This window comes from Panulirus ornatus, chromosome 59, assembly GCF_036320965.1.
Source record: "Panulirus ornatus isolate Po-2019 chromosome 59, ASM3632096v1, whole genome shotgun sequence".
Lineage (NCBI taxonomy): Eukaryota > Metazoa > Arthropoda > Malacostraca > Decapoda > Palinuridae > Panulirus > Panulirus ornatus.
In genome coordinates, this window is record NC_092282.1 from 8,803,368 (window position 1) to 8,830,696 (window position 27,329).

General features: G+C 40.0%; 1 protein-coding gene across 45 annotated transcripts in view; it reads right to left on the reverse strand.

Moving 5' to 3' along the window:
• The window catches only part of LOC139767191 (muscle calcium channel subunit alpha-1-like), a 1,449,841-nt gene that overhangs the window by 741,937 nt on the left and 680,575 nt on the right, over positions 1 to 27,329 (reverse strand). For all 45 annotated transcript variants that reach the window (XR_011717010.1, XM_071696301.1, XM_071696297.1 and 42 more), the window contains one exon: positions 13,813 to 13,886. Coding sequence is in view for 44 of the 45 variants with exons in the window: in XM_071696301.1 (XP_071552402.1) it covers positions 13,813 to 13,886 (74 nt within the window). In the remaining variant the exon portion in view is untranslated. The remainder of the gene's footprint in view (positions 1 to 13,812; positions 13,887 to 27,329) is intronic.

Below are 27,329 nucleotides of genomic sequence, written 5' to 3' on the forward strand. Positions count from 1 at the left end.
CAAAGGCCACATTCGTTCACACTCAGTCTCTAGCTGTCATGTATAATGCACTGAAACCACAGCTCCCTTTCCACATCCAGGCCCCACATAATTTTCCATGGTTTACCACAGACGCTTCACATGCCCTGGTTCAATCCATTGACTGCCCATCTACCCCGGTATACCACATCGTTCCAATTCACTCTATTCCTTGCACGCCTTTCACCCTCCTGCATGTTCAGGCCCCGATTACTCAAAATCTTTTTCACTCCATATTTCCACCTCCAATTTGGTCTCCCACTTCTCCTCATTCCCTCCACCTCTGACACATATATCCTCTTGGTTGATCTTTCTTCACTCATTCTCTCCATTTGACCAAACCATTTCAAAACATCCTCTTCTGCTCTCTCAACCACACTCTTTTTATTACCACACATCTCTCTTACCCTTACATTACTTACTCGATCAAACCACCTCACACCACATATTTTCCTCAAACATCTCATTTCCAGCACATCCACCCTCCTCCGCACAACTCTATCTATAGCCCACGCGTCGCAACCATATAACATTCTTGGAACCACTATTCCTTCAAACATACCCATATTTGCTTTCCGAGATAATGTTCTCGACTTCCACACATTCTTCAACGCTCCCAGAACTTTCGCCCCCTCCCCCACCCTATGATTCACTTCCGCTTCCATGGTTCCATCCGCTGCCAGATCCACTCATAGATATCTAAAACACTTCACTTCCTCCAGTTTTTCTCCATTCAAACTTAACTCCCAATTGACTTGTCCCTCAACCCTACTGTACCTAATAACCTTGCTCGTATTCACATTTACTCTTAACTTTCTTCTTTCACACACTTTACCAAACTCAATCACCAGCTTCTGCAGTTTCTCACCCGAATCAGCCACCAGCGCTGTATTATCAGCAAACAACAACTGACTCACTTCCCAAGCTCTCTCATCCATAACAGACTGCATACTTGCCCCTCTTTCCAAAACTCTTGCATTCACCTCCCTAACTACCCCACCCATAAACAAATTAAACAACCATAGAGACATCACACACCCCTGCCGCAAACTAACATTCACTGAGAACCAATCACTTTCCTCTCTTCCTACACGTACACATGCCTTACCACCTTGATAAAAACTTTTCAACTGTTTCTAACAACTTTCCTCCCACACCATATATTCTTAATACCTTCCACAGAACATCTCTATCAACGCTATCATATGCCTTCTCCAGATCATAAATGCTACATACAAATCCATTTGCTTTTCTAAGTATTTCCCACATACATTCTTCAAAGCAAACAACCGATCCACACATCCTCTAACACTTCTGAAACCACACTGCTCTTCCCCAATCTGATGCTCTGTACATGCCTTCACCCTCTCAATTAATACCCTCCCATATAATTTCCCAGGAATACTCAACAAACTTATACCTCTGTAATTTGAGCACTCACCTTTATCCCCTTTGCCTTTGTACAATGACACTATGCAAGCATTCTGCTAATCCTCAGGCACCTCACCATGAGTCATACATACATTAAATAACCTCACCAACCAGTCAACGATACAGTCACCCCTTTTTTAATAAATTCCACTGCAATACAATCCAAACCCGCCGCCTTGCCGGCTTTCATCTTCTGCAAAGCTTTTACTACCTCTTCTCTGTATACCAAATCATTCTCCCTAACCCTCTCACTTTGCACACCACCTCGACTAAAACACCCTATATCTGCCACTCTATCATCAAACACATTCAACAAACCTTCAAAATACTCACTCCATCTCCTTCTCATATCACCACTACTTGTTATCACCTCCCCATTAGCTCCCTTCACTGAAGTTCCCATTTGTTCCCTTGTCTTATGCACTTTATCTACCTCCTTCCAAAACATCTTTTAATTCTCCCTAGAATTTAATGATACTCTCTCACCCCAACCCTCATTTGCCCTCTTTTTCGCCTCTTGTACCTTTCTCTTGACCTCCTGCCTCTTTCTTTTATACATCTCCAAGTCATTTGCATTATTTTCCTGCAAAAATCGTCCTAAAGCCTCTCTCTTCTCTTTCATTAATAATCTTACCTCTTCATCCCACCACTCACTACCCTTTCTAATCTGCCCACTTCCCATGCTTCTCATGCCACAAGCATCCCTTGCGACAGCCATCACTGCTTCCCTAAATACATCACATTCCTCCCGACTCCCCTAATGTCCTTTGTTCTCACCTTTTTCCATTCTTTACTCAGCCTCTCCTGTAACTTCCTCATACAAGTCTGCCCCAAGCTCACTTACTCTCACCACTCTCTTCACCCCAACATTCTTCTTTTCTGAAAACCTCTACAAATCTTCACCTTCGCCCCCACAAGATAATGATCTGACATCCCTCCAGTTGCACCTCTCAGCACATTAACATCCAAAAGTCTCTCTTTCGCACACCTATCAATTAACATGTAATCCAATAACACTCTCTGGCTATCTCTCTTACTTACATACGTATACTTATGTATATCTCTCTTTCAAACCAGGTATTCCCAATCACCAGTCCTTTTTCAGCACACAAATCTAGAGATATATATATATATATATTTTTTCTTTTAAACTATTCGCCATTTCCCGCGTTAGCGAGGTAGCGTTAAGAACAGAGGACTGGGCCTTTTTTGGAATATCCTCACCTGGCCCCCCTCTGTTCCTTCTTTTAGAAAATTAAAAAAAAAAAAAACGAGAGGGGAGGATATCCAGCCCCCCGCTCCCTCCCCTTTTAGTCGCCTTCTACAACACGCAGGGAATCCGTGGGAAGTATTCTTAATCCCCTATCCCCAGGGATAATATAATATATATTACAGAGGTATAAGTTTGTTGAGTATTCCTGGTAAATTATATGGGAGGGTATTGATTGAGAGGGTGAAGGCATGTACAGAGCATCAGATTGGGGAAGAGCAGTGCGGTTTCAGAAGTGGTAGAGGATGTGTGGATCAGGTGTTTGCTTTGAAGAATGTATGTGAGAAATACTTAGAAAAGCAAATGGATTTGTATGTAGCATTTATGGATCTGGAGAAGGCATATGATAGAGTTGATAGAGATGCTCTGTGGAAGGTATTAAGAATATATGGTGTGGGAGGCAAGTTGTTAGAAGCAGTGAAAAGTTTTTATCGAGGATGTAAGGCATGTGTACGTGTAGGAAGAGAGGAAAGTGATTGGTTCTCAGTGAATGTAGGTTTGCGGCAGGGGTGTGTGATGTCTCCATGGTTGTTTAATTTGTTTATGGATGGGGTTGTTAGGGAGGTAAATGCAAGAGTCCTGGAAAGAGGGGCAAGTATGAAGTCTGTTGGGGATGAGAGAGCTTGGGAAGTGAGTCAGTTGTTGTTCGCTGATGATACAGCGCTGGTGGCTGATTCATGTGAGAAACTGCAGAAGCTGGTGACTGAGTTTGGTAAAGTGTGTGGAAGAAGAAAGTTAAGAGTAAATGTGAATAAGAGCAAGGTTATTAGGTACAGTAGGGGTGAGGGTCAAGTCAATTGGGAGGTGAGTTTGAATGGAGAAAAACTGGAGGAAGTGAAGTGTTTTAGATATCTGGGAGTGGATCTGTCAGCGGATGGAACCATGGAAGCGGAAGTGGATCATAGGGTGGGGGAGGGGGCGAAAATTTTGGGAGCCTTGAAAAATGTGTGGAAGTCGAGAACATTATCTCGGAAAGCAAAAATGGGTATGTTTGAAGGAATAGTGGTACCAACAATGTTGTATGGTTGCGAGGCGTGGGCTATGGATAGAGATGTGCGCAGGAGGATGGATGTGCTGGAAATGAGATGTTTGAGGAAAATGTGTGGTGTGAGGTGGTTTGATCGAGTAAGTAACGTAAGGGTAAGAGAGATGTGTGGAAATAAAAAGAGCGTGGTTGAGAGAGCAGAAGAGGGTGTTTTGAAATGGTTTGGGCACATGGAGAGAATGAGTGAGGAAAGATTGACCAAGAGGATATATGTGTCGGAGGTGGAGGGAACGAGGAGAAGAGGGAGACCAAATTGGAGGTGGAAAGATGGAGTGAAAAAGATTTTGTGTGATCGGGGCCTGAACATGCAGGAGGGTGAAAGGAGGGCAAGGAATAGAGTGAATTGGAGCGATGTGGTATACAGGGGTTGACGTGCTGTCAGTGGATTGAATCAAGGCATGTGAAGCGTCTGGGGTAAACCATGGAAAGCTGTGTAGGTATGTATATTTGCGTGTGTGGACGTGTGTATGTACATGTGTATGGGGGGGGGGGGGTTGGGCCATTTCTTTCGTCTGTTTCCTTGCGCTACCTCGCAAACGCGGGAGACAGCGACAAAGTATAAAAAAAAAAAAAAAAAAAAAATATATATATATATATATATATATATATATATATATATATATATATATATATATATATATATATATATGTAGGAAGAGAGGAAAGTAATTGGTTCTGAGTGAATGTAGGTTTGCGGCAGGGGTGTGTGATGTCTCCATGGTTGTTTAATTTGTTTATGGATGGGGTTGTTAGGGAGGTGAATGCAAGAGTTTTGGAAAGAGGGGCAAGTATGAAGTCTGTTGTGGATGAGAGAGCTTGGGAAGTGAGTCAGTTGTTGTTCGCTGATGATACAGCGCTGGTGGCTGATTCATGTGAGAAACTGCAGAAGCTGGTGACTGAGTTTGGTAAAGTGTGTGAAAGAAGAAAGTTAAGAGTAAATGTGAATAAGAGCAAGGTAATTAGGTACAGTAGGGTTGAGGGTCAAGTCAATTGGGAGGTAAGTTTGAATGGAGAAAAACTGGAGGAAGTAAAGTGTTTTAGATATCTGGGAGTAGATCTGGCAGCGGATGGAACCATGGAAGCGGAAGTGAATCATAGGGTGGGAGAGGGGGCGAAAATCCTGGAAGCTTTGAAGAATGTGTGGAAGTCGAGAACATTATCTCAGAAAGCAAAAATGGGTATGTTTGAAGGAATAGTGGTTCCAACAATGTTGTATGGTTGCGAGGCGTGGGCTATGGATAGAGTTGTGCGCAGGAGGGTGGATGTGCTGGAAATGAGATGTTTGAGGACAATATGTGGTGTGAGGTGGTTTGATCGAGTAAGTAACGTAAGGGTAAGAGAGATGTGTGGAAATAAAAAGAGCGTGGTTGAGAGAGCAGAAGAGGGTGTTTTGAAAAATGGTTTGGGCACATGGAGAGAATGAGTGAGGAAAGATTGACCAAGAGGATATATGTGTCGGAGGTGGAGGGAATGAGGAGAAGTGGGAGACCAAATTGGAGGTGGAAAGATGGAGTGAAAAAGATTTTGTGTGATCGGGGCCTGAACATGCAGGATGGTGAAAGGAGGGCAAGGAATAGAGTGAATTGGATCGATGTGGTATACCGGGGTTGACGTGCTGTCAGTGGATTGAATCAGGGCATGTGAAGCGTCTGGGGTAAACCATGGAAAGCTGTGTAGGTATGTATATTTGCGTGTGTGGACGTATGTATATACATGTGTAGGGGGGTGGGTTGGGCCATTTCTTTTGTCTGTTTCCTTGCGCTACCTTGGGGTTGTTAGGGAGGTGAATGCAAGAGTTCTGGAAAGAGGGGCAAGTATGAAGTCTGTTGTGGATGAGAGAGCTTGGGAAGTGAGTCAGTTGTTGTTCGCTGATGATACAGCGCTGGTGGCTGATTCATGTGAGAAACTGCAGAAGCTGGTGACTGAGTTTGGTAAAGTGTGTGAAAGAAGAAAGTTAAGAGTAAATGTGAATAAGAGCAAGGTTATTAGGTACAGTAGGGTTGAGAGTCAAGTCAATTGGGAGGTAAGTTTGAATGGAGAAAAACTGGAGGAAGTAAAGTGTTTTAGATATCTGGGAGTGGATCTGGCAGCGGAGGGAACCATGGAAGCGGAAGTGAATCATAGAGTGGGGGAAGCAGCTAAAATCCTGGGAGCCTTGAAGAATGTGTGGAAGTCGAGAACATTATCTCGGAAAGCAAAAATGGGTATGTTTGAAGGAATAGTGGTTCCAACAATGTTGTATGGTTGCGAGGTGTGGGCTATGGATAGAGTTGTGCGCAGGAGGGTGAATGTGCTGGAAATGAGATGTTTGAGGACAATGTGTGGTGTGAGGTGGTTTGATCGAGTAAGTAATGTAAGGGTAAGAGAGATGTGTGGAAATAAAAAGAGTGTGGTTGAGAGAGCAGAAGAGGGTGTTTTGAAATGGTTTGGGCACATGGAGAGAATGAATGAGGAAAGATTGACCAAGAGGATATATGTGTCGGAGGTGGAGGGAACGAGGAGAAGTGGGAGACCAAATTGGAGGTGCAAAGATGGAGTGAAAAAGGTATTGTGTGATCGGGGCCTGAACATTCAGGAGAGTGAAAGGAGGGCAAGGAATAGAGTGAATTGGATCAGTGTGGTATACCGGGGTTGATGTGTGGACGTGTGTGTATATACATTTGTGTATGGGGGTGGGTTGGGCCATTTCTTTCGTCTGTTTCCTTGCGCTATCTCGCAAACGCGGGAGACAGCAACAAAGCAAAATAAAATAAATATATATAATATATATATATATATATATATATATATATATATATATATATATTTTTTTTTTTTCTTTGCTTTGTCGCTGTCCCCCGCGTTTGCGAGGTAGCGCAAGGAAACAGACGAAAGAAATGGCCCAACCCACCCCCATACACATGCCTTGATTCAATCCACTGACAGCACATCAACCCCGGTATACCACATCGCTCCAATTCACTCTATTCTTTGCCCTCCTCTCACCCTCCTGCATGTTCAGGCCCCGATCACACAAAATCTTTTTCACTCCATCTTTCCACCTCCAATTTGGTCTCCCTCTTCTCCTCGTTCCCTCCACCTCCGACACATATATCCTCTTGGTCAATCTTTCCTCACTCATTCTCTCCATGTGACCAAATCATTTCAAAACACCCTCTTCTGCTCTCTCAACCACGCTCTTTTTATTTCCACACATCTCTCTTACCCTTACGTTACTTACTCGATCAAACCACCTCACACCACACATTGTCCTCAAACATCTCATTTCCAGCACATCCATCCTCCTGCGCACAACTTTATCCATAGTCCACGCCTCGCAACAATACAACATTGTTGGAAACACTATTCCTTCAAACATACCCATTTTTGCTTTCCAAGATAATGTTCTCGACTTCCAGACATTCTTCAAGGCTCCCAGAATTTTCGCCCCCTCCCCCACCCTATGATCCACTTCCGCTTCCATGGTTCCATCCGCTGCCAGATCCACTCTCAGATATCTAAAACACTTCACTGCCTCCAGTTTTTCTCCATTCAAACTCACCTCCCAATTGAATTGACCCTCAACCCTACTGTACCTAATAACCTTGCTCTTATTCACATTTACTCTTAACTATCTTCTTTCACACACTTTACTTTATATATATCCCTGGGGATAGGAGAGAAAGAATACTTCCCACGCACTCCTCACGTGTCGTAGAAGGCAACTAAAGGGGACGGGAGTGGGGGGGTAGAGACCCTCCCCTCCTTGTATTCTAACTTTCTAAAAGGGGAAAAAGAAGAAGGAGTCAAGCGGGGAGTGCTCATCCTCCTTGATGGCTCAGATTGGGGTGTCTAGATGTGTGTGGATGTAACCAAGATGAGAAAAAAGGAGAGATAGGTAGTATGTTTGAGGAAAGGAACCTGGATGTTTTGGCTCTGAGTGAAACGAAGCTCAAGGGTAAAGGGGAAGAGTGGTTTGGGAATGTCTTAGGAGTAAAGTCAGGGGTTAGTGAGAGGACAAGAGCAAGGGAAGGAGTAGCAGTACTCCTGAAACAGGAGTGGTGGGAGTATGTGATAGAGTGTAAGAAAGTAAACTCTAGATTGATGAGAGAGATGGGTGATTATTGGTGCATAGGCACCTGGGCATGAGGAGAAAGATCATGAGAGACAAGTGTTTTTGGGAGCAGCTGAGTGAGTGTGTTAGCAGTTTTGATGCATGAGACCGGGTTATAGTGATGGGTGATTTGAATGCAAAGTTGAGTAATGTGGCAGTTGAGGGAATAACTGCTGTACATGGGGTGTTCAGTGTTGTAAATGGAAATGGTGAAGAGCCTGTAGATTTGTGTGCTGAAAAAGGACTGGTGATTGGGAATACCTGGTTTAAAAAGAGAGATATACATAAGTATACATATGTAAGTAGGAGAGATGGCAAGAGAGCGTTATTGGATTACGTGTTAATTGATAGGCGCATGAAAGAGAGACTTTTGGATGTTAATGTGCTGAGAGGGGCAACTGAAGGGATGTCTGATCATTATCTCATGGAGGAAAAGGTGAAGATTTTTAGAGGTTTTCAGAAAAGGAGAGAGAATGTTGAGGTGAAGAGAGTAGTGAAAGTAAGTGAGCTTGGGAAGGAGACTTGTGTGAGGAAGTACCAGGAGAGACTGAGTGCAGAATGGAAAAAGGTGTGATCAAAGGTCATAAGGGGAGTGGGGGTGGAATGGGATGTATTTAGGGAAGCAGTGAAGGTTTGCGCAAAAGATGCTTGTGGCATGAAAAGCGTGGGAGGTGGGCAGATTAGAATGGGTAGTGAGTGGTGGGATGAAGAAGTAAGGTTATTAGTGAAAGAGAAGAGAGGCATTTGGACGATTTTTTCAGGGAAATAGTGCAAATGAGTGGGAGATGTATAAAAGAAAGAGGAAGGAGATCAAGAGAAAGGTGCACAAGGTGAAAAGGAGGGCAAACGAGAGTGAGAGAGTATCAATAAATTTTAGGAAGAATAAAAAGATGTTTTGGAAGGAGGTAAATAAAGTGCATAAGGCAAGAGAACAAATGGGAACATCGGTGAAGGGGGCTATTGAGGAGGTAATAAGAAGTAGTGGTGATGTGGGAAGGAGATGGAGTGAGTATTTTGAGGGTTTGTTGAATGTGTTAGATGATAGAGTGGCAGATATAGGGTGTTTTGGTCGAGGTGGTGTGTGAAGTGAGAAGGTCAGGGAGAATGGTTTGATAAACAGGTAAGAGGTAGTGAAAGCTTTGCAGAAGAAGAAAGCCGACAAGGCGGTGGGTTTGGATGGTATTGCTGCAGAATTTATTAAAAAAGGGGGTGACTGTGTTGTTGACTGGATGGTGAGAATATTCAATGTATGTATGGCTCATGGTGAGGTGCCTAAGGATTGGCAGAATGCATGCATAGTGCATTGCACAAAGGCAAAGGGGATAAAGGTGAGTGCTCAAATTACAGAGGTATAAGTTTGTTGAGTATTCCTGGGAAATTATATGGGAGGATATTGTTTAAGAGGGTGAAGGCATGTACAGAGCATCAGATTGGGGAAGAGCAGTGTAGTTTCAGGAGTGGTAGAGGATGTGTGGATCATGTGTTTGCTTTGAAGAATGTATGTGAGGAATACTTAGAATAACAAATGGATTTGCATATGGCATTTATGGACCTGGAGACAGCATATGATAAAGTTGATAGAGATGCTCTGTGGAAGGTATTAAGAGGAAAGTTGCTAGAAGCAGTAAAAAGTTTTTATCGAGAATGTAAGGCATGTGTACGAGTAAGAAGCGAGGAAAGTGATTGGTTCCCAGTGAATATCGGTTTGCGGAAGGGGTGCATGATGTCTCCATGGTTGTTTAATTTGTTTATGGATGGGGTTGTTAGGGAGGTGAATGCAAGAGTTTTGGAGAGAGAGAGGTAAGTATGCAGTCTGTTGTGGATGAGAGGGCTTGGGAAGTGAGTCACTTGTTGTTCACTGATGATACAGTGCTGGTGGCTGATTTGGGTGAGAAACTGCAGAAGCTGGTGACTAAGTTTGGTAAAGTGTGTGAAAGAAGAAAGCTGAGGGTAAATGTGAATAAGAGCAAGGTTACTAGGTACAGTAGGGTTGAGGGACAAGTCAATTGGGAGGTAAGTTTGAATGGAGAAAAACTGGAGGAAGTGAAGTGTTTTAGATGTCTGGGAGTGGATTTGGTGGGGGATGGAACCATGGAAGCAGAATTGAGTCACAGGGTGGGCAGGGGGCAAAAGTTCTGGTAGTGTTGAAGAATGTGTGGAAGGCGAGAACATTATCTTGGAGAGCAAAAATGATTATGTTTGAAGGAATAGTGGTTCCAAGAATGTTATATGGTTGCAAGGCATGGGCTATAGATAGGGATGTGTGGAGGATGGTGGATGTGTTGGAAATGAGATATTTGAGGACAATATGTGCTGTGAGGTGGTTTGATCGAGTAAGTAATGAAAGGGTAAGAGAGATGTGAGGTAATAAAAACAGTGTGGTTGGGAGAGCAGAAGAGAGTGTATTGAAATGGTTTGGTCACATGGAGAGGATGAATGAGCAAAGATTGACAAAGAGGATATATGTGTCAGAGGTGGAGGGAATGAAGAGAAGTGGGAGACCAAATTGGAGGTGGAAGGATGGAGTGAAAAAGATTTTGAACGATTGGGGCCTGAACATGCAGGAGGGTGAAAGGTGTGCAAGGAATAGAGTGAATTGGAGCAATGTAGTATACCAAGGTCGACATGCTGTCAATGGATAGAACCTGGGCATGTGAAGCGTCTGGGGTAGATGTGGAAAGGGAGCTGTGGGTTCAGTGCATTACACATGATAGCTAGAACTTGAGTGTGAATGAAAGTAGCCTTTGTTGTCTTTTCCTAGCGCTACCTCGCGCATGTGTGGGGGTAGGGGGTGTCATTTCATATGTGGCAGTGTGGCAACAGGAATGAATAAAGGCAGCATGTATGAATTATGTACATGTGTATATATGTACATATCTGTGTATATGTATATATATGTATACGTTGGAAATGTATAGGTATGTATATGTGCGTGTGTGCACTTGTATGCATATACATGAGTATGTGGGTGGGTTGGGCCATTCTTTCGTCTGTTCCAACAATGTTATATGGTTGCGCGGCCTGGGCTATACATAGACTTGTGCGGAGGAGGTTGGATGTGCTGGAAATGAGATGTTTGAGGGCAATATGTGGTGTGAGGTGGTTTGATTGAGTAAGTAATGAAAGAGTAAGAGAGATATGTGGTAATAAAATTAGTGTGGTTGAGAGAGCAAAAGAGGGTGTTTTGAAATGGTTTGGTCACATGGAGAGAATGAGTGAGGAAAGATTGACAAAGAGGATATATGTGTCAGAGGTGGAGGGAATGAGGAGAGGTGGGAGACCAAATTGGAGGTGGAAAGATGGAGTGAAAAAGATTTTGAGTGATCGGTGCTGAACATGCAGGAGGATGAACGGAGTGCAAGGAATAGAGTGAATTGGAATAATAAGGTATACCGGGGTCAACGTGCTGTCAATGGATTGAACCAGGGCATGTGAAGCGTCCGTGGTAAACCATGGAAAGTTCTGTGGGGCCTGGATGTGGAAAGGGAGCTGTGGTTTCGGTGCATTATACATGACAGCTAGAGACTGAGTGTGAACCTAACCTTTCATCACTTACTTCATCAAACCACCTCACACCACATACTCTCCTCAAACATTTCATTTCCAACACATCCACCCTCCTCCACACAACCCTATCTATAGCCCATGCCTCGCAACCATAAACACTGTTGTAACAACCATTCCTCCAAACATACCCATAATGTGCTGAGAGGCACAGCTGGAGGGATGTCTGATCACTATCTTGTGGAGGCGAAGGTGAAGATTTGTAGGGGTTTTCAGAACAGAAAAGAGAATGCTGAGGAGAAGAGAGTGGTGAGTGTAAGTGAGCTTGGAAAGGAGACTTGTGTGAGGAAGCACCAGGAGAGATTGAGTATAGAATGGCAAAAGGAGAGAGCAGATGATGTAAGGGGAGTGGGGGAGGAATGGGATGTATTTAGGGAAGCAGTGATGGCTTGCACAAAAGATGCATGTGGCATGAGAAAGATGGGAGGTGGGCAGATTAGAAAGGGTAGTGAGTGGTGGGATGAAGAAGTAAGTTTATTAGTGATAGAGATGAGAGACGCATTTGGACGATTTTTGCAGGGAAGCAGTGCAAATGAGTGGGAGATGTATAAAAGAAAGCGGCAGGAGGTCAAGAAAATGGTGCAAGAGGTGAAAAAGAGGGCAAATGAGAGTTGGGGTGAGAGAGTATCATTAAATTTCAGGGAGAATAAAAAGATGTTTTGGAGGGAGGTAAATAAAGTGCGTAAGACGAGAGAAAAAATGGGAACATCAGTGAAGGGGCAAGTGGGTAGGTAATATAAGTAGGGATGAAGTGAGGAGATGGAGTGAGTATTTTGAAGGTTTGTTGATTGTGTTTGATGACAGAGTGCCAGATATACGGTGTTTTGGTCGGGGTGGTGTGCAAAGCGAGAGGGTCAGGGAGAATGGTTTGGTAAACAGAGAAGAGGTAATGAAAGCTTTGCAGAAGATGAAAGCTGGCAAGGCGGCGGGTTTGGATGGTATTGTAGTGGAATTTATTAGAAAAGGGGGTGACTGTAATGTTGATTGGTTGGTAAGAACATTCACTGTACATATGAAGCTAGAGAGATGATTCATTATATTACCTCGAGAAATAAGAAACATGCAAGGAACAACAACAGACACATTTAAAAGAATATTTGATGTAATTGAACTCAGTCCCATATAAACCAAAACTAGATAAATAAGAAATCCAGGTGGAAGTTGAGAAAAATAGTTCTATTCTTTAAAATCACGGGGCAAACACTTCGAGCTAGCCCTGCCATCAAGGAAAAATCTCACTGCAGGTTTGTAAATAGGTAATGAGCACTATCTTTCTCTGTCTCAAATTCAATGTTTATTCAATATATTACTGAAAAATCATCTAAAATCAAAGATATATGAAAAAAACATGATTTATGAATGAAAATGATGTCACACCTTACAATAGTTTGAAAACATTTATGTAGGGCTCAGCAACAATGGCAATACCAGGTTCACCTTGGGTGTACCCCAAAGCCCCCACTGGTTAGCTAAGGTGTTATTAAACATAATACTATAAAAACATACGCAGGCACCTTAAACCAATTTTACCTTTTCACTCATCATCAAATCTACCCCTAATTCTAACTTAATCTAACCTTTATTCACCTCCTCCCTAAACCTAACCCTAATTTCAACATGATCTAACCTTCATTTACAAATATCTCTTCACTTTGTGCAGAATTTCTTCAAACACATCATACATTCTCAAAATACTTCAAGATCTCTCTCCTAAAATTGGTATCTTATTTTCTTTTTCTAAAATGCTGTTCATCAGACAATAAGTGAAATTACTATGCAAGAGTCATTATATGAAATTCATGATATCCCTTTAAGAGCCCCAAAGTTATACTTCAGTAACATATACGCTATTAAGTGGAAAAACTGAAAAGCAACCATGTTTCTTAATTAGATACTACAGACACCAAGGCCCTAACATCTAGGTGAGTATATATATCAGTAACCAAGGAACATGGAAGATATTTTGCTTGAATCAACTCTGTAAATTGAGGAAAACAGCAAATGGATGTGATGACTGACTGTGAAGTAAAACATGTGAATGGAATCTTAAACACAACTATGGAGAGATATCTGAATATGAAGTTCAACCTGTAAAACTAATTCAAGAGACTTAAAGACTCAAAAGATGAGTCTCTGCAAAGTTCAACTCATGAAATTCATCTCAAAATCAGTCTAATGGATGTCTGTAAGATAATAAAAAATTATGAAATAATTCTAAATGTAAAGCTAACTTTTCTTAATCTTGTGTAAAGTTAAAATGTCAAAACACCCTGAAATGGCTGAAGTGATAGGGTCATAATTTTCAGTACACAGAGATGATTTGGCAGTTCTTCATGTTTGTTAACTATTATTCAAACTTATATGTATAAAGAAAAACATACTACAACTTACTTGGAAGCCTAAACTGTACATTTTTAACAACATCTCACATGTAAACAGCACCACGAAGAAAAGATTTGTATAATCTGAAAAAGAAAAAAAATTATTATGAGATGCATAAGATGAAAAATTTTTGCCACAAGATTTTCCTTAGAATCTATCAACTTTAAACAAAAATAAAAGCAACAGTGAACAGATATGAAAATTCTACACAACCTTACAAAGATCAAGTATAAGGATACATACTGAGTCCAATATGTCTGTTTAAGCCTTTATCAGTGCTTTATGGCAAACAAATTGCTCAATTAGTAAAGTCATATAGTCCCTTAAGTAGCTTCTAAGGTACAGTAAAAGGATCAAGTTAATCAAGTATATTTACAAAATGCAACATTGCCACCATTACTGCTTAATGGTACAGCAAATAAAATGAATCCCACAAATTCCTTAATATGATAAAAGTAGCAAGAGTACCCACCCCTCATTTTATAAGATGGTGGAAATTCCACAGATAAAAAAGAGGAGCTTTTGAAGATTTAAAAACCTTTTCCCTGCAAGGTATTGTCCTGTAAGCAAGGAGATCTTCTTTGGGCAATACTAAGGTCAGGATCATTCCGACCCCCATATTATTATTGATGATCCTTTTCATTCACTCGCACTTTTCAATTGATCCTAGGATCACCAGAAACATTTGTTTCTTAAACTGATTTGTTGTCAGCCAATCAACCACCACCAAGTCTACATCACCAACCAACCTATTCCTGGCAGCTCAAATCACACAATTCACAGTTCATGATGCCTACCCAAGGCATACCCATTTGAAGAAGGAAGCTTAGAGGAAAAGCAGTCAAATCAGACTAAAAAGATACAAAATAAATAATTTCACAGGTAAGTCAGCTATACTGGAATCCAACTCCTTGGGAGAAGAAATCCCTCAGGGTAACATACAGCAGATCCACTTAGGTCTAAACTACAGTGCCATTTGATAAAGGTGGAAGAAGAGTGCCAAAGGCCCTTATTCTTGATTTCCTCCAACAAAATGTTTTGAGGGAGGCTTAAGAAGAGGCCACCTATCTTGCATCATGTATTCTAGCATAAAATTCAAGTTAAGACAATAAAATGAGCTTCTTGATCCATGCAGATATTTCTTGCTGAGAGGGTGTCAAGGTTCCATTATGCATGAATAAATAATTCTCTTGGTTATCTCTGGTTTAATTTGTTTATGGATGGGGTTGTTAGGGAGGTAAATGCAAGAGTTTTGGAAAGAGGGGCAAGTATGAAGGCTGTTGGGGATGAGAGAGCTTGGGAAGTGAGTCAGTTGTTGTTCGCTGATGATACAGCGCTGGTGGCTGATTCATGTGAGAAACTGCAGAAGCTGGTGACTTGAGTTTGGTAAAGTGTGTGGAAGAAGAAAGTTAAGAGTAAATGTGAATAAGAGCAAGGTTATTAGGTACAGTAGGGTTGAGGGTCAAGTCAATCGGGAGGTGAGTTTGAATGGAGAAAAACTGGAGGAAGTGAAGTGTTTTAGATATCTGGGAGTGGATCTGGCAGTGGATGGAACCATGGAAGCGGAAGTGGATCATAGGGTGGGGGAGGGGGCGAAAATTCTGGGGGCCTTGAAGAATGTGTGGAAGTCGAGAACATTATCTCGGAAAGCAAAAATGGGTATGTTTGAAGGAATAGTGGTTCCAACAATGTTGTATGGTTGCGAGGCGTGGGCTATGGATAGAGTTGTGCGCAGGAGGATGGATGTGCTGGAAATGAGATGTTTGAGGACAATGTGTGGTGTGAGGTGGTTTGATCGAGTGAGTAACGTAAGGGTAAGAGAGATGTGTGGAAATAAAAAGAGCGTGGTTGAGAGAGCAGAAGAGGGTGTTTTGAGGTGGTTTGGGCACATGGAGAGAATGAGTGAGGAAAGATTGACCAAGAGGATATATGTGTCGGAGGTGGAGGGAACGAGGAGAAGAGGGAGACCAAATTGGAGGTGGAAAGATGGAGTGAAAAAGATTTTGTGTGATCGGGGCCTGAACATGCAGGAGGGTGAAAGGAGGGCAAGGAATAGAGTGAATTGGAGTGATGTGGTATACCGGGGTTGACGTGCTGTCAGTGGATTGAATCAAGGCATGTGAAGCATCTGGGGTAAACCATGGAAAGCTGTGTAGGTATGTATATTTGCGTGTGTGGACGTATGTATATACATGTGTATGGGGGGGTTGGGCCATTTCTTTCGTCTGTTTCCTTGCGCTACCTCGCAAACGCGGGAGACAGCGACAAAGTATAATAAAATAATAATATATATCTCTGGTGAAGTCCAGAAGTCCCTAAGGGATATGACTAAGCAAAGAGCATACTGCTCTTGATAAAATCCTTCAAGAATGGATGATAATGAGGCCATTTCTAAATTCATCTATATGAATCATGGATAATAAAGTAGTTTTTGGGATTTCTTGACCCATAAGAGCTTCTCAGCAAATGTAAACAGTTTCCTGTCTTTGGAAATTGCTAATATTCCACTACTTCTCCTTCCAGAGCCCAAGAGTATAGGGAAAAGTTTTCACTGAGGAACTAAACTGCCATAAAAACCATTATACTGCAAACATTAGCTACTCTATAGAAGGGTTTTACACCATCGAAGTTATCCCCCTATCCCATATATCACTGAAAAATCCTATAAAGCATTCCACTCAACTCTGTTATACACTTTTATCAGATCTATAAAAGCTGCATACAGGTTCTTACAGTTACTAAATACTTTTTCAGTCAATTTCACGACAAAAATCTGATCCACTCATCACTGACCTTTTCTATATCCTCTACCTTTTCTGAAACCCCCCTACTCCCCATTCATCATGCATGCAGTCACATCCATCACGCTAACAATCAGAACTCTTGCATACACTTTTCCTGGTATGCTGAATAGACTGGTTTCCCCTATAACTACTACATGCATCCTTAGCACCTTTTCCTTTGAATAAAGGAAACAATAATAGGTTTTACCATATCCTCTGGCACAACCTTCTGTTTTCATGCTAAATTCTATATTAAATCCATCTAGTCTATCACACTTTCTCCACACTTCAGTATTTCAGCTGTAATCCCAACCATTCCAGGTGCCTTATCATCATCTTTTTTACCTCCCTTCTTGCTCGAGGCACATGCAATTGAATCCTCTTCCTTCCACCCTCCATACCAATGCATGTAACAACTGCTGCCCATGTTCTCCCACATTTAACAGTATTTCAAAATACTCTTTTCATTATCCTTTCACTTCCTCATTTTGATTCAGCAACTCCTCTTCCTTACTTCTCACATTAACATATTCACTCTTCCACCTTCTCCATTTTCACCTCCTTCCAGAACAATTTCTTATTTTCCCTAAACATTATGCTCAAGTTTCTTCCAAAATCTTCATCTGCTCTTTCTTTGCTTTCCTTTATCAACTACCTGACATTCCATTTCCACATCTTATTTTCTTTCCTCAATCTTTACTGAACTTCCACTCCTACATTCCTTTCGAGCAATCTACCACATGCCTTTTTCTTCTCTTCCACTGCATTTCTAATCTCATGTATCCAACATGAATTTCCCTTTTCATTCCTATATCTCACGACATTGCATCCATCTACTAATCCACTACCATTAATATTATTTCTTCAAACATTCTAAACACCTCAATCACAATATGACTGCATCCCTACATTTACTGCACTTCCATGTAAACTTACAGTTACCCTTCTTTCATACTCCTCCTTGCATTCTTTCTAATTCATCTTCTCCCTTCCCAACACTTTCACCTCTCCATTCTTCCTTCCACCACATCTCCACCCTGATGCTCACCCCTCACAAGAACTGTAAAATGGTCAATCTCCAAAAAATCCCCTCAACTTGAGCATTTAGCACAGCCTTTCTCAACTTTTCATTCACTGCCACACAGTCAAGCCTTTCTCAACCTTTCATCAACTGCCACACAGTCCATCAACTTATTTGTCGTTCTTTTCTATTGTTTCTTGTCCATTCATACCAGTGGATCATCTTGTTCTGAAATAAGGTGTTTGCAAGGAATAAACCCCTCTCAGCAAACATTCACAAGATAACTAGCCATTCTAATTTACTCTAGGCACTTGTCATTTACCAACTATCTTACCAATTTCATTACATCCCATCCTTGCATTCAATATTACCCCTTACAACCATCTTTCTCTTCTCAAAATCATTTAAACACATTCAGATTTCTCCAGAAGCACTTCATTTCACCCTTACCTTGCATGGCTTTTATATTCACATACACATACCCATGCAAGCTTTACATTCCAACATTTCCTTTCATCCATCCTATTCTTGATTCATTCAATTCATGCTCTATAACAACCTCTCATACTCACAGATATAGCACAATGGCACATTCTTCTCTGATAATTTCAATTAATTCTCATTCATACCACTCCACTTTCCAAACCCTCCATAATTTGCATTCATCATTTCCATTTTCACTCCATACACTCTTCCCAAGAATGTGGGTTTACTCAATCCACAGCAAATTTAAACTACAACTTTTAAATCTCTTCAAAAGCTCCCTCATTTTCTCACTGAATATCCCATTTACATTCAGTGTCAGCATCCTCAACTGCTCATCCCTTTTACTTCCCAGCATAATTGGTAGACTTCAGTGCTGTTTTCAAGCCTTTTGTGCTTCACTATTGATGGGCTACTGGCAGAGGTAGCGGGGTTCAAAAAACTAAAACCCCAGCACACCTCAAGTGTCTGAACTTGAAAAACTATTACTATCAATGCCCTAATGGAATTGGGAGACACATCTCCCTTCTGTTCCAAGTATACAGGTGCAGTAATAAGGTCACCACAAAAAGACGGGGCAAGACTTTGATACTCCAGAAAACTCAGCACACCTTAAGTTACTGACTTAAAAACATGATGCACTGAAATCAAAACTTTTCCCAGTTCTGAAGTTGAACCACATTAGGGGCACCTAACCTAATTGGTTATGATACTGCCACTGTGTAAAATATGTGGTTATGTAAGATAACTATGAGAAAGTGAACAGGTAGACAATAATACTATGATCATTGGAAAATCATTATTATGCTTGTGAGGGAGTCATCAAAGAAACATATGCTACCTATGCTTTACTCACATAACTTTGGAGTATGGAAGACACTATATATACTCAAAAGATATGGTTTGATTTGAAACAAAATCAGACTCAAAATCATAAATGGTTACTGTGGCTATTCCATTCTTTAAAAAACTTTCAGAGAATGGAATGCAGTAATGATAAGAGGACTCGTCATAAAACATGATTAACTGGAATATAACTGCCCTGTGTTTGTACGAAATGCAAGTTTTAGAGGTCTACCATACTTTCTGTATATTCTTTCATTGCTCTATGTTTAATCTTAATCTAATCAAATATTCCTTTGTAAGTAGCAGATGGTAGGCAGCCAACAACTAAGGAGATACATCATCAGGACTACCTGGCTGGGTCTTGGATGGGTTAGTGACAGCTGCATAGTGAGCCAGCATTTCAGTGGTTGTCAAGTTGCACTTCTCTAACCCAGGTAGCTGTCTTCTCTCTCTGCCTCACCCACATGTGGACTACTGGCATTCTGTCCACAAACATACAATCTCTCCCTGTCATACAAAACACTTGGTAACAACAGCTCATTCTCCATAACTCTAAATTTTCCTGCAGTGAGCATCATGTGCTAGACCTACATTTTGACAAAATGGTAGGAGCAATAGATAGCAGTAGTAGGCAAGAACATTTAGGCTGGAGCATTAGGCAGAAATATTAAGTAGTAGTAGTTGGAAGGAGCAGTAGACAATAGTCAGCGGGAACATTAGGTAGGAGCCTCAGCAAACACTGAGCAAGAGATGCCCTCTGCCACTGGCCTGTTAAGGGTGAGGCACTAAAGGCTAAGAAGTAGCAATGGAGTTCACTAGTTATGGTGACTCTATTGCCATGGCCAACCCTTTGAGGGAGTTCCAATTGGAACAGGCATCAGAGATATACAGAGACAAACAGAAATTAGGTGGAAGTAGTAAGTTAGAGCATTAGGCAGGAGGATTAGGTTGAAGTAGTCAGTAGGAACATTAGGTAGGAGCCCCTGCAAACAGTGCACTATTGTTGCCCTCTATGCATAGCTTGTTATGGGTGATGCACTAAAGAATAAGAAGAGGCGTTGGAGTTAAGTGGTTATGGAGACTATTGCTGTGGCAGCACCCTCAAGGGAGTTCCAGCTGGGAACAGGTGTCATTGTGATATGCATATAGATAGATATTCCATTTCTGTACAAATATTTGATATTCTTGTATATCTTATTACCAAATACATGAAACTTTTCAAAAGAACATAATGATATGATTTTTATTTCTTTTATCATACCTAACCGCCATCTCCCGCGTTAGCAAGGTAGTGCAAGGAAACAGACGAGGAATGGCCTAACCCACCCATATACACATGTATATACATAAATGCCCACACACGCACATATACATGCATATACATTTCAACGTATACATACATATGCATACAGAGATATATACATAAATAAATATGTACATGTCCATACTTGCTGCCTTCATCCATTCCCGTCGCCACTCCGCCACACACAAAATAGCATCCCCCCTCCAGTGAGGCAATGCCAGGAAAAGATGACAAAAAGGCCACAATCGTACACACTCAGTCTCTATCTCTCATGTGTAATGCATCGAAACCACAGTTCCCTTTCCACATCCAGGACCCACAGACCTTTCCATGGTTTGCCCCAGAAGCTTTACATACCCCGGTTTAAAGCAATGACAGCACGTCAACCCTGGTATACCACATTGTTCCAATTCACTCTATTCATTGCACTCCTTTCACCCTCCTGTATGTTCAGGCCCTAATAGCTCAAAACCTTTTTCACTCCATCCTTCCACCTCCAATTATTATACTGTATTCACTTACCTACCCACAACTTAATTTCTATGAAAAAGTCCTGGTATTTCTCAAAATCTTTCTAAAGGATCCTACACACTCCTGCTGAAAACCCCTCCCTATCAGGTTATGTCACCTTACTGGTCTCCCTAGGTTGATCAAACCCAGCTATTGCAGGAGGGATGACTCCGGAAGGTAGAAAAAAAGTGTAAAACAAACAACTTGGCAATGCCAGTACATCTTGAAATCTTGTTAGTAGGCACATTTTCTTGTTTCCAAGCAAGAATATGGGCCTTTTCTTCCTGTGACAATTTCTTAGGACCCACTGTTGGAAGGAAGATATGACCCAGAACAGAAATAGCAAAAATATCACTAAACACATGGAGAACAAAAGTTGCATCTCTTCATTCTCAGTGCCACGGGGTAGCCGAGGCAACAAATCATGTCATCTGACATGTAAGACTGTAAAATGCTGCCAGGCATTTGAAATCCCCACCACAAGCCAGAAATAGCAATTTGTATCACAAAGAAAATCGGAAGCATGAAAGCCTTATCTTAAATGGTAATCATCAGATTTTTTGATAAAAAAATGAAAATCTTTCAAATTGTACGATAAAATCACTCCTGAATAGACTGAATGCCCCAAATTTTTACAAGTGAGAAAGGAAATCAGGTCTGAATATCAGGGGATTAACATGGGCAAGCTTAAAGGCTGGGACCAAACCTCTTGTCATCTCAAGCCTGTGTTTGTATGCAAGTCCTTTTTCTGAAGTGTTCGTGTACAATTTTAGAATTTTAGGAATGCTGTAAGTGCTCTACCATTCATCCTCAAGCTCAACACCCCACATCCCCCTTCTGTAGCCAGCTTTTTGCTCTGTCTTGTAGCTTATAGTGAATGATAAAATAATTGATTTTCTTGTTGGTTTATGTATATGAGACCAAATCATACACTCATTCATTTTGACATGAATGCATCCTGGGTCTGGAACAACTTCAAAGTTGAGCAACGCAAAGATTCTTCCTTCTGCTTATTTACTACATGCTTCTGCAAAATTCCTTTACCTTGTGCAAGCCTTAAAACCTCAAAGAAGAAACATCCTAAACCAAGCCAACCACTCCACTGTACGAAATAACCGGCAAAGGTTTGATGACTTAAAATAAGGTTGAATGTACTATATCCTTTTGGACCATACTTAGATCTTCTACAGATCTCATGGAAAGTCTGCCCAAATGTGTCAGTTGTCTAAGTAGGGAAAGATACTTCCTCTTACTTCTTACTACACTTATATTCACGGCCACTAATTCTGGAAATATCCTGGGTGCTATTTTCAAGGCCAAAATGCATAATCTTAACCCTAGAAAATTTATAGCAATTCATGAATGCAATGAAATCTGAGGTTTATTTTACAGGAATATACCAATAGGTACCCTATAAAATGATAAAAACCATTCACATACTTTTCTGAACGACTTTCCTGACTGAATGCACTGCCGTCATTCTGAAGAATGGGTATACAGTAATCTTGCTGAGATGACAGAAGTCAAGATCTTTGGTGTATTCTCTGAATACTAGAAAAATTATGACAAAAATTCTTCCAGAAGCCAGGCTTAAAACAATTTTCTTTAATATCCATATTATATACTCTTAACAGCAGCGTTCTTTCCTGAACCTATATATATCTCTTCATCATCTTTCTCTCCCTCTCTCACTTTAAAGACCAAAGACCTTTGAAGACCACATGATGTGCCCATTCAGAACAGCATCAGGCATCCCAAACCCTAAGTATTTTCTCTCTACTGCCAAGTCACCTGGCTCAAATTGAACTAGTAAAATTTGAAAGGAGTTTCACCTGCCTACAGAATGCCCACATTATGAATGGAAAAAAAAGTCACCTACCTTACTGGTGATACCTACCCTAACTGCAACAGTAAACTTTCTAAGTAAGAAGGTTCAGACCATGAAAACAAAAAATGCTCCCCACGGAACTAACAATGTGCATAACCTTGTATTGCAATTTGATCTGAAATAAATGATAAATTTCCTTCTCCATCTCTCTTATTTGAACTGTCACTTGAAAAATTCTTATCAAGAGGGATATAATACCCTAAGCATGCAATCTGCTCATTCCATAGAGCCATGGTACCGAAATTCTTTCTTATGATCCACTTGGCTTATACAAAGTGGCCACAATTTCTAATGATGAAGGTGTCAACAAGAAGGCCTCTAGAGTCTCCATTAACTTATCTAAAAACTTGTGAGCTACATTATCACTGCCACAAGAAATTTCAAATTCTGCATCATCTTTCCAGGGTAAAAAATATGTCCATGATATGTGACAAACTAGGAGCTGTTCTCCCATCTTCTGTCAATAACAATAAAAGCTCTGATAAACTTGCCTTCAATTGCACTTTTACCACATTCTTCAAAAGAATGGAGGCTAACAATACTTCCCCCACATCATCCAACTTCCCAACAAGTCTCCTGCAGGGAAAAGAGGCAATGAAATGGACTGCCCCTTCAAAGAAGATAAAAGCTAAACTTTTTAGCAAAATTCTGGACTCTTGGCCATAAAACATTCTAAATGAAATTATGAAAAGTACACCAGAAATACCTTTGGCATGTATGCCACGGATGATACTGAGCTATCCCTTATCTGATTGACCCTCTGGGAAAATAAGATCTTTTAACCTCAGATAATTAAAGAATCTTCCAAGTTATAAAAATCTCACTTAATTCCTTTTCATCTACTAAATGTATCTTAATCCTATACTACAGCCCAAAGTCTGAAGTCGTGAAACTCAATTAAATCCCAACCATAAAATGTGTGTTTTAGAATCTTCAAACATACTATATCTTTTCCTGAGGGTTAGTATCTACTCTTATAGTTGATAGCTTTTTCTCTTATACTTCTTCACACCCAACCACTTTCATTAAACCACCAGAATGCATAAATCATTAAAATGGCAGCAGATTCTCAGGCTCTGCATAACCAGATACCAAAGGTCATTCTTCTATATCAAAATGAGCATATCATAAAGAAAGGTACTATTGATGTCCAAAGTATATCTTTAAAATCTGGATGTCTACATACTTCCCATAAAACCTATTATCAGGATGAAGACTTTCGATCTACCTTAATCCTTTGGCTCTTAAAGGGCACCTTGAAATCCATCAATTACCAAGGGAAAATGAAAGTCAAAATTTTCCATTTGTTTTACTTTTTCATAATGACAATTCTATGATGAGTACATATATGACACAGTATGCTTGAAAACAAACCTACAGAGAAAGGGAAGTGTTAGTGAAAAAGACAAAATTTACCATTTTGTTTCTCGAAAATAAATTTTGAATCAGTGGTGAATCATAAAGGCTAATGTATTTTAGACTAAACATTATAATCATACAATAAAGATATAAAATTGCCATAGTCTACTGAAAATTATTTTTTATATCCATGTAATTATCAATATAAAATTCTGCAAAATTTCTCATGATTTCATATTAAAACAATAAATGGTCATCTATTATTTATTGTAATCTGTCGCTGTCTCCTGCGTTAGCGAGGTAGCGCAAGGAAACAGATGAAAGAAATGGCCCAACCCACCCACATACACATGTATATACATACACATACAAGCACATATACATTTCAACATATACATATATATACATACACAGACACACACATATATACACATGCACATAATTCATACTTGTTGCCTTTATTCATTCCCATTGCCACCCCGCTACACATGAAACGACAACCCCCTCCCCCAGCATGCACGCAAGGTAGCACGAGGAAAAGGCAACAAAGGCCACATTCGTTCACACTCAGTCTCTAGCTGTCATGTATAATGCATCGAAACCACAGCTCCCTTTCCACATCCAGGCCCCACAAAACTTTCCATGGTTTACCCCAGATGCTTCACATGCCCTGGTTCAATCCATTGACAGCACATCAACCAAGGTATACCACATCGTTTCAATTAACTCGGTGAATAAATGGTATCTCTTTTTCTAATCATGCTATGAAATAGACAACTTTCTTTTTCTGCATATTCGCCATCTCCCGCACCAGCAAGTAAGCATCGAGAACAGAGGACTGAGCCTTAAGAGGGAATATCCTCACTTGGCCCCCTTCTCTGTTCCTTCTTTTGGAAAATGAAAAAAACAGGAGGAGAGGAGTTCCAGCCCCCTGCTCCCACTCCTTTTAGCTGCCTTTTACGACATGCAGGGAATACGTGGGAAGTATTCTTTCTCCCGTATCCCCAGGGATAGAAAGAGAAAACTATATTATAAAAAATATGGAAATTTCTTATTTTAAAAATAATGAAAATTTCTTTAACCTATGTTAAAATCATTCACACTAGTATGGTTAGTTGTATCATTTATACAAGATAAATTTCAAAATAGGAATAACTCACATTTTTGAATTTCCAGGCAATATTTGCTAAAAGTGTGGTGTCTTCTTCCTTTTACCTGCCTCTATTCCTTCTTCTGCATTAAGCTAGTCTAATGCTCCATATACTTAAATCTGATTAGCAAGTTTTTAGCCTCAAACTATGCTAGGTAGTATTGGTCTGTCTATATATTTTGCAAGGATAAGGAAAGCTTATGAAACTCTCTTGAATGAGTTTTTCCTTCATACCATTCAAATAACTCATTTAACACACACAAACTCTCTTTCATCTTCTTTGCTATAATTTTTTACCACAACTTTGAATATTATGGCGAAAACATCCACTGACTAAAGCTACTTCGACTAAAAACAGCCAGATAATTTGATATTTTCTAGATATTTTTGTTGAAGAGGCATTTTGAACAAAGCTGATTAAACTTATCAACACCCCTATCAATTTACTTTACAACAGTAAAACGTACTATTTTGGTGTAGTTTGGCTATGTGGAAAGAATTCAAGATGAGGAGTTTACAAGGAGAGTGTATGATAGTATAATCTAAGGGGTTAATGAAAGAAGAAGAACACCTGTGACATGGAGAAAATAGAAAGGAGGCATACTGGAGGGAGAAAAATGGTGGAAGAATGCATGGAAAGGTGTGTGTGAGGGAGATATTTAAGGACAGTAGTAGGTGGAGACTCTTATTGTGGCCAACCCCTTGATGGGAGTTTCCAAAAGAAATGGGCATCAAAGAGAGATAAACTGTTATATGTTTAGCTAATCTATGATTTACTTTCCTCTCTTTATCTGTATACCTGTATTTGTTAAATCTGGATATTTAGAGTATTTGAAAATATAAATAAAATAAAAACATGGAACAACACTTTTAGCAAGTTATAGGGATGTTGATGCCATTTTTTATGAAAACAATGCTGATGCCATCTTCTCTAATAAAAACAATGCTGATAACACTTTCTATGATAAAACAATGCTGATGCCACTTTTTACGATAAAAACAATATCTTTCTACGTTTTCATGATCATATTGTTATACTTATGTTTTATGAATTTAAAAATATATATACCAGATGTACCAATGTCTAAAACTACCTTAAATTACTATAAATTTGATAAAAAAAAACCATAAAATACAAAATATTTCAAAATCATGTACAGGTCAACAACTTATTGTTTATGATGAATATAGCAGCTGTCTATTTATCAAAAAAGTCTGATCATACAGCAGCATGACAATGAAAGGTATTCACACTACTTATAATAAACAAATAAAGTGCAAGAGTTAATTACAATCAAATCTATCAAAAATATGACAAAAAACATCTAAATCCCCATTCCAGGTCGAAACCTTCTGTTTATAAACAACCAAAGGTTCATGATAAATTCAACTTTGTTAAAGAAAAAACCTTGATCATATTGCAATATGATAATGAAAAAGCATTCACAATACCTATAACAAAGAAATAAAGTACAAAACTTACCTTTACAGTTGTGAAATTGGAAGAAATAAGTGATGCAGGGGTGGATTCATAGGTAAAAGAATAGCTGGCAGGCTTTGTTTACATTCTTCATTGATGAAACTCTTAAAAAAGGCAGGGCAATAAAAACTTTTGCATGCATTTGAAAACCATTTGGATGGAGAGAAAGAACCAAGACAAAGGAAAGACTTTTTTCTGATGACCGACAATGAAAACATGTCAATTTGATTGCAATTAAGAAACACTTAATGCAAGAAACACGGCTAATGGTTTGATAAAGATTTAAGGCTAAGGGCAACAGCAGCTTTTATAGACAAACTCTCATCATAGATATCAACGATGAAAGGACAATAAATCTCAGACTTAGGTATGAATACACATTCTACTATTCACTGTGAATGGGTTAAACAATTCTTATAACAGCCCACAGGGATGAACCCCATGCAGCAAACACTTTGTACATCTTACCTACCACAGCAGCATTTTACTCAAAGCCGTCATTTGCCATTTTTTGTATACAAGAAAACAAAATCTAATGTTTATTGTTAGTCACACATTACAAGCCCCATGGTTACGTACCATTCTATTCAAGAAATTACATGAAGATAATGATATGATTATTAGAATCATCAAACTATTTCTAAACACTTTGTGCAGGAAGGATTAAGTTATACAGGAATGACTCATGTGATAGTAAATATGG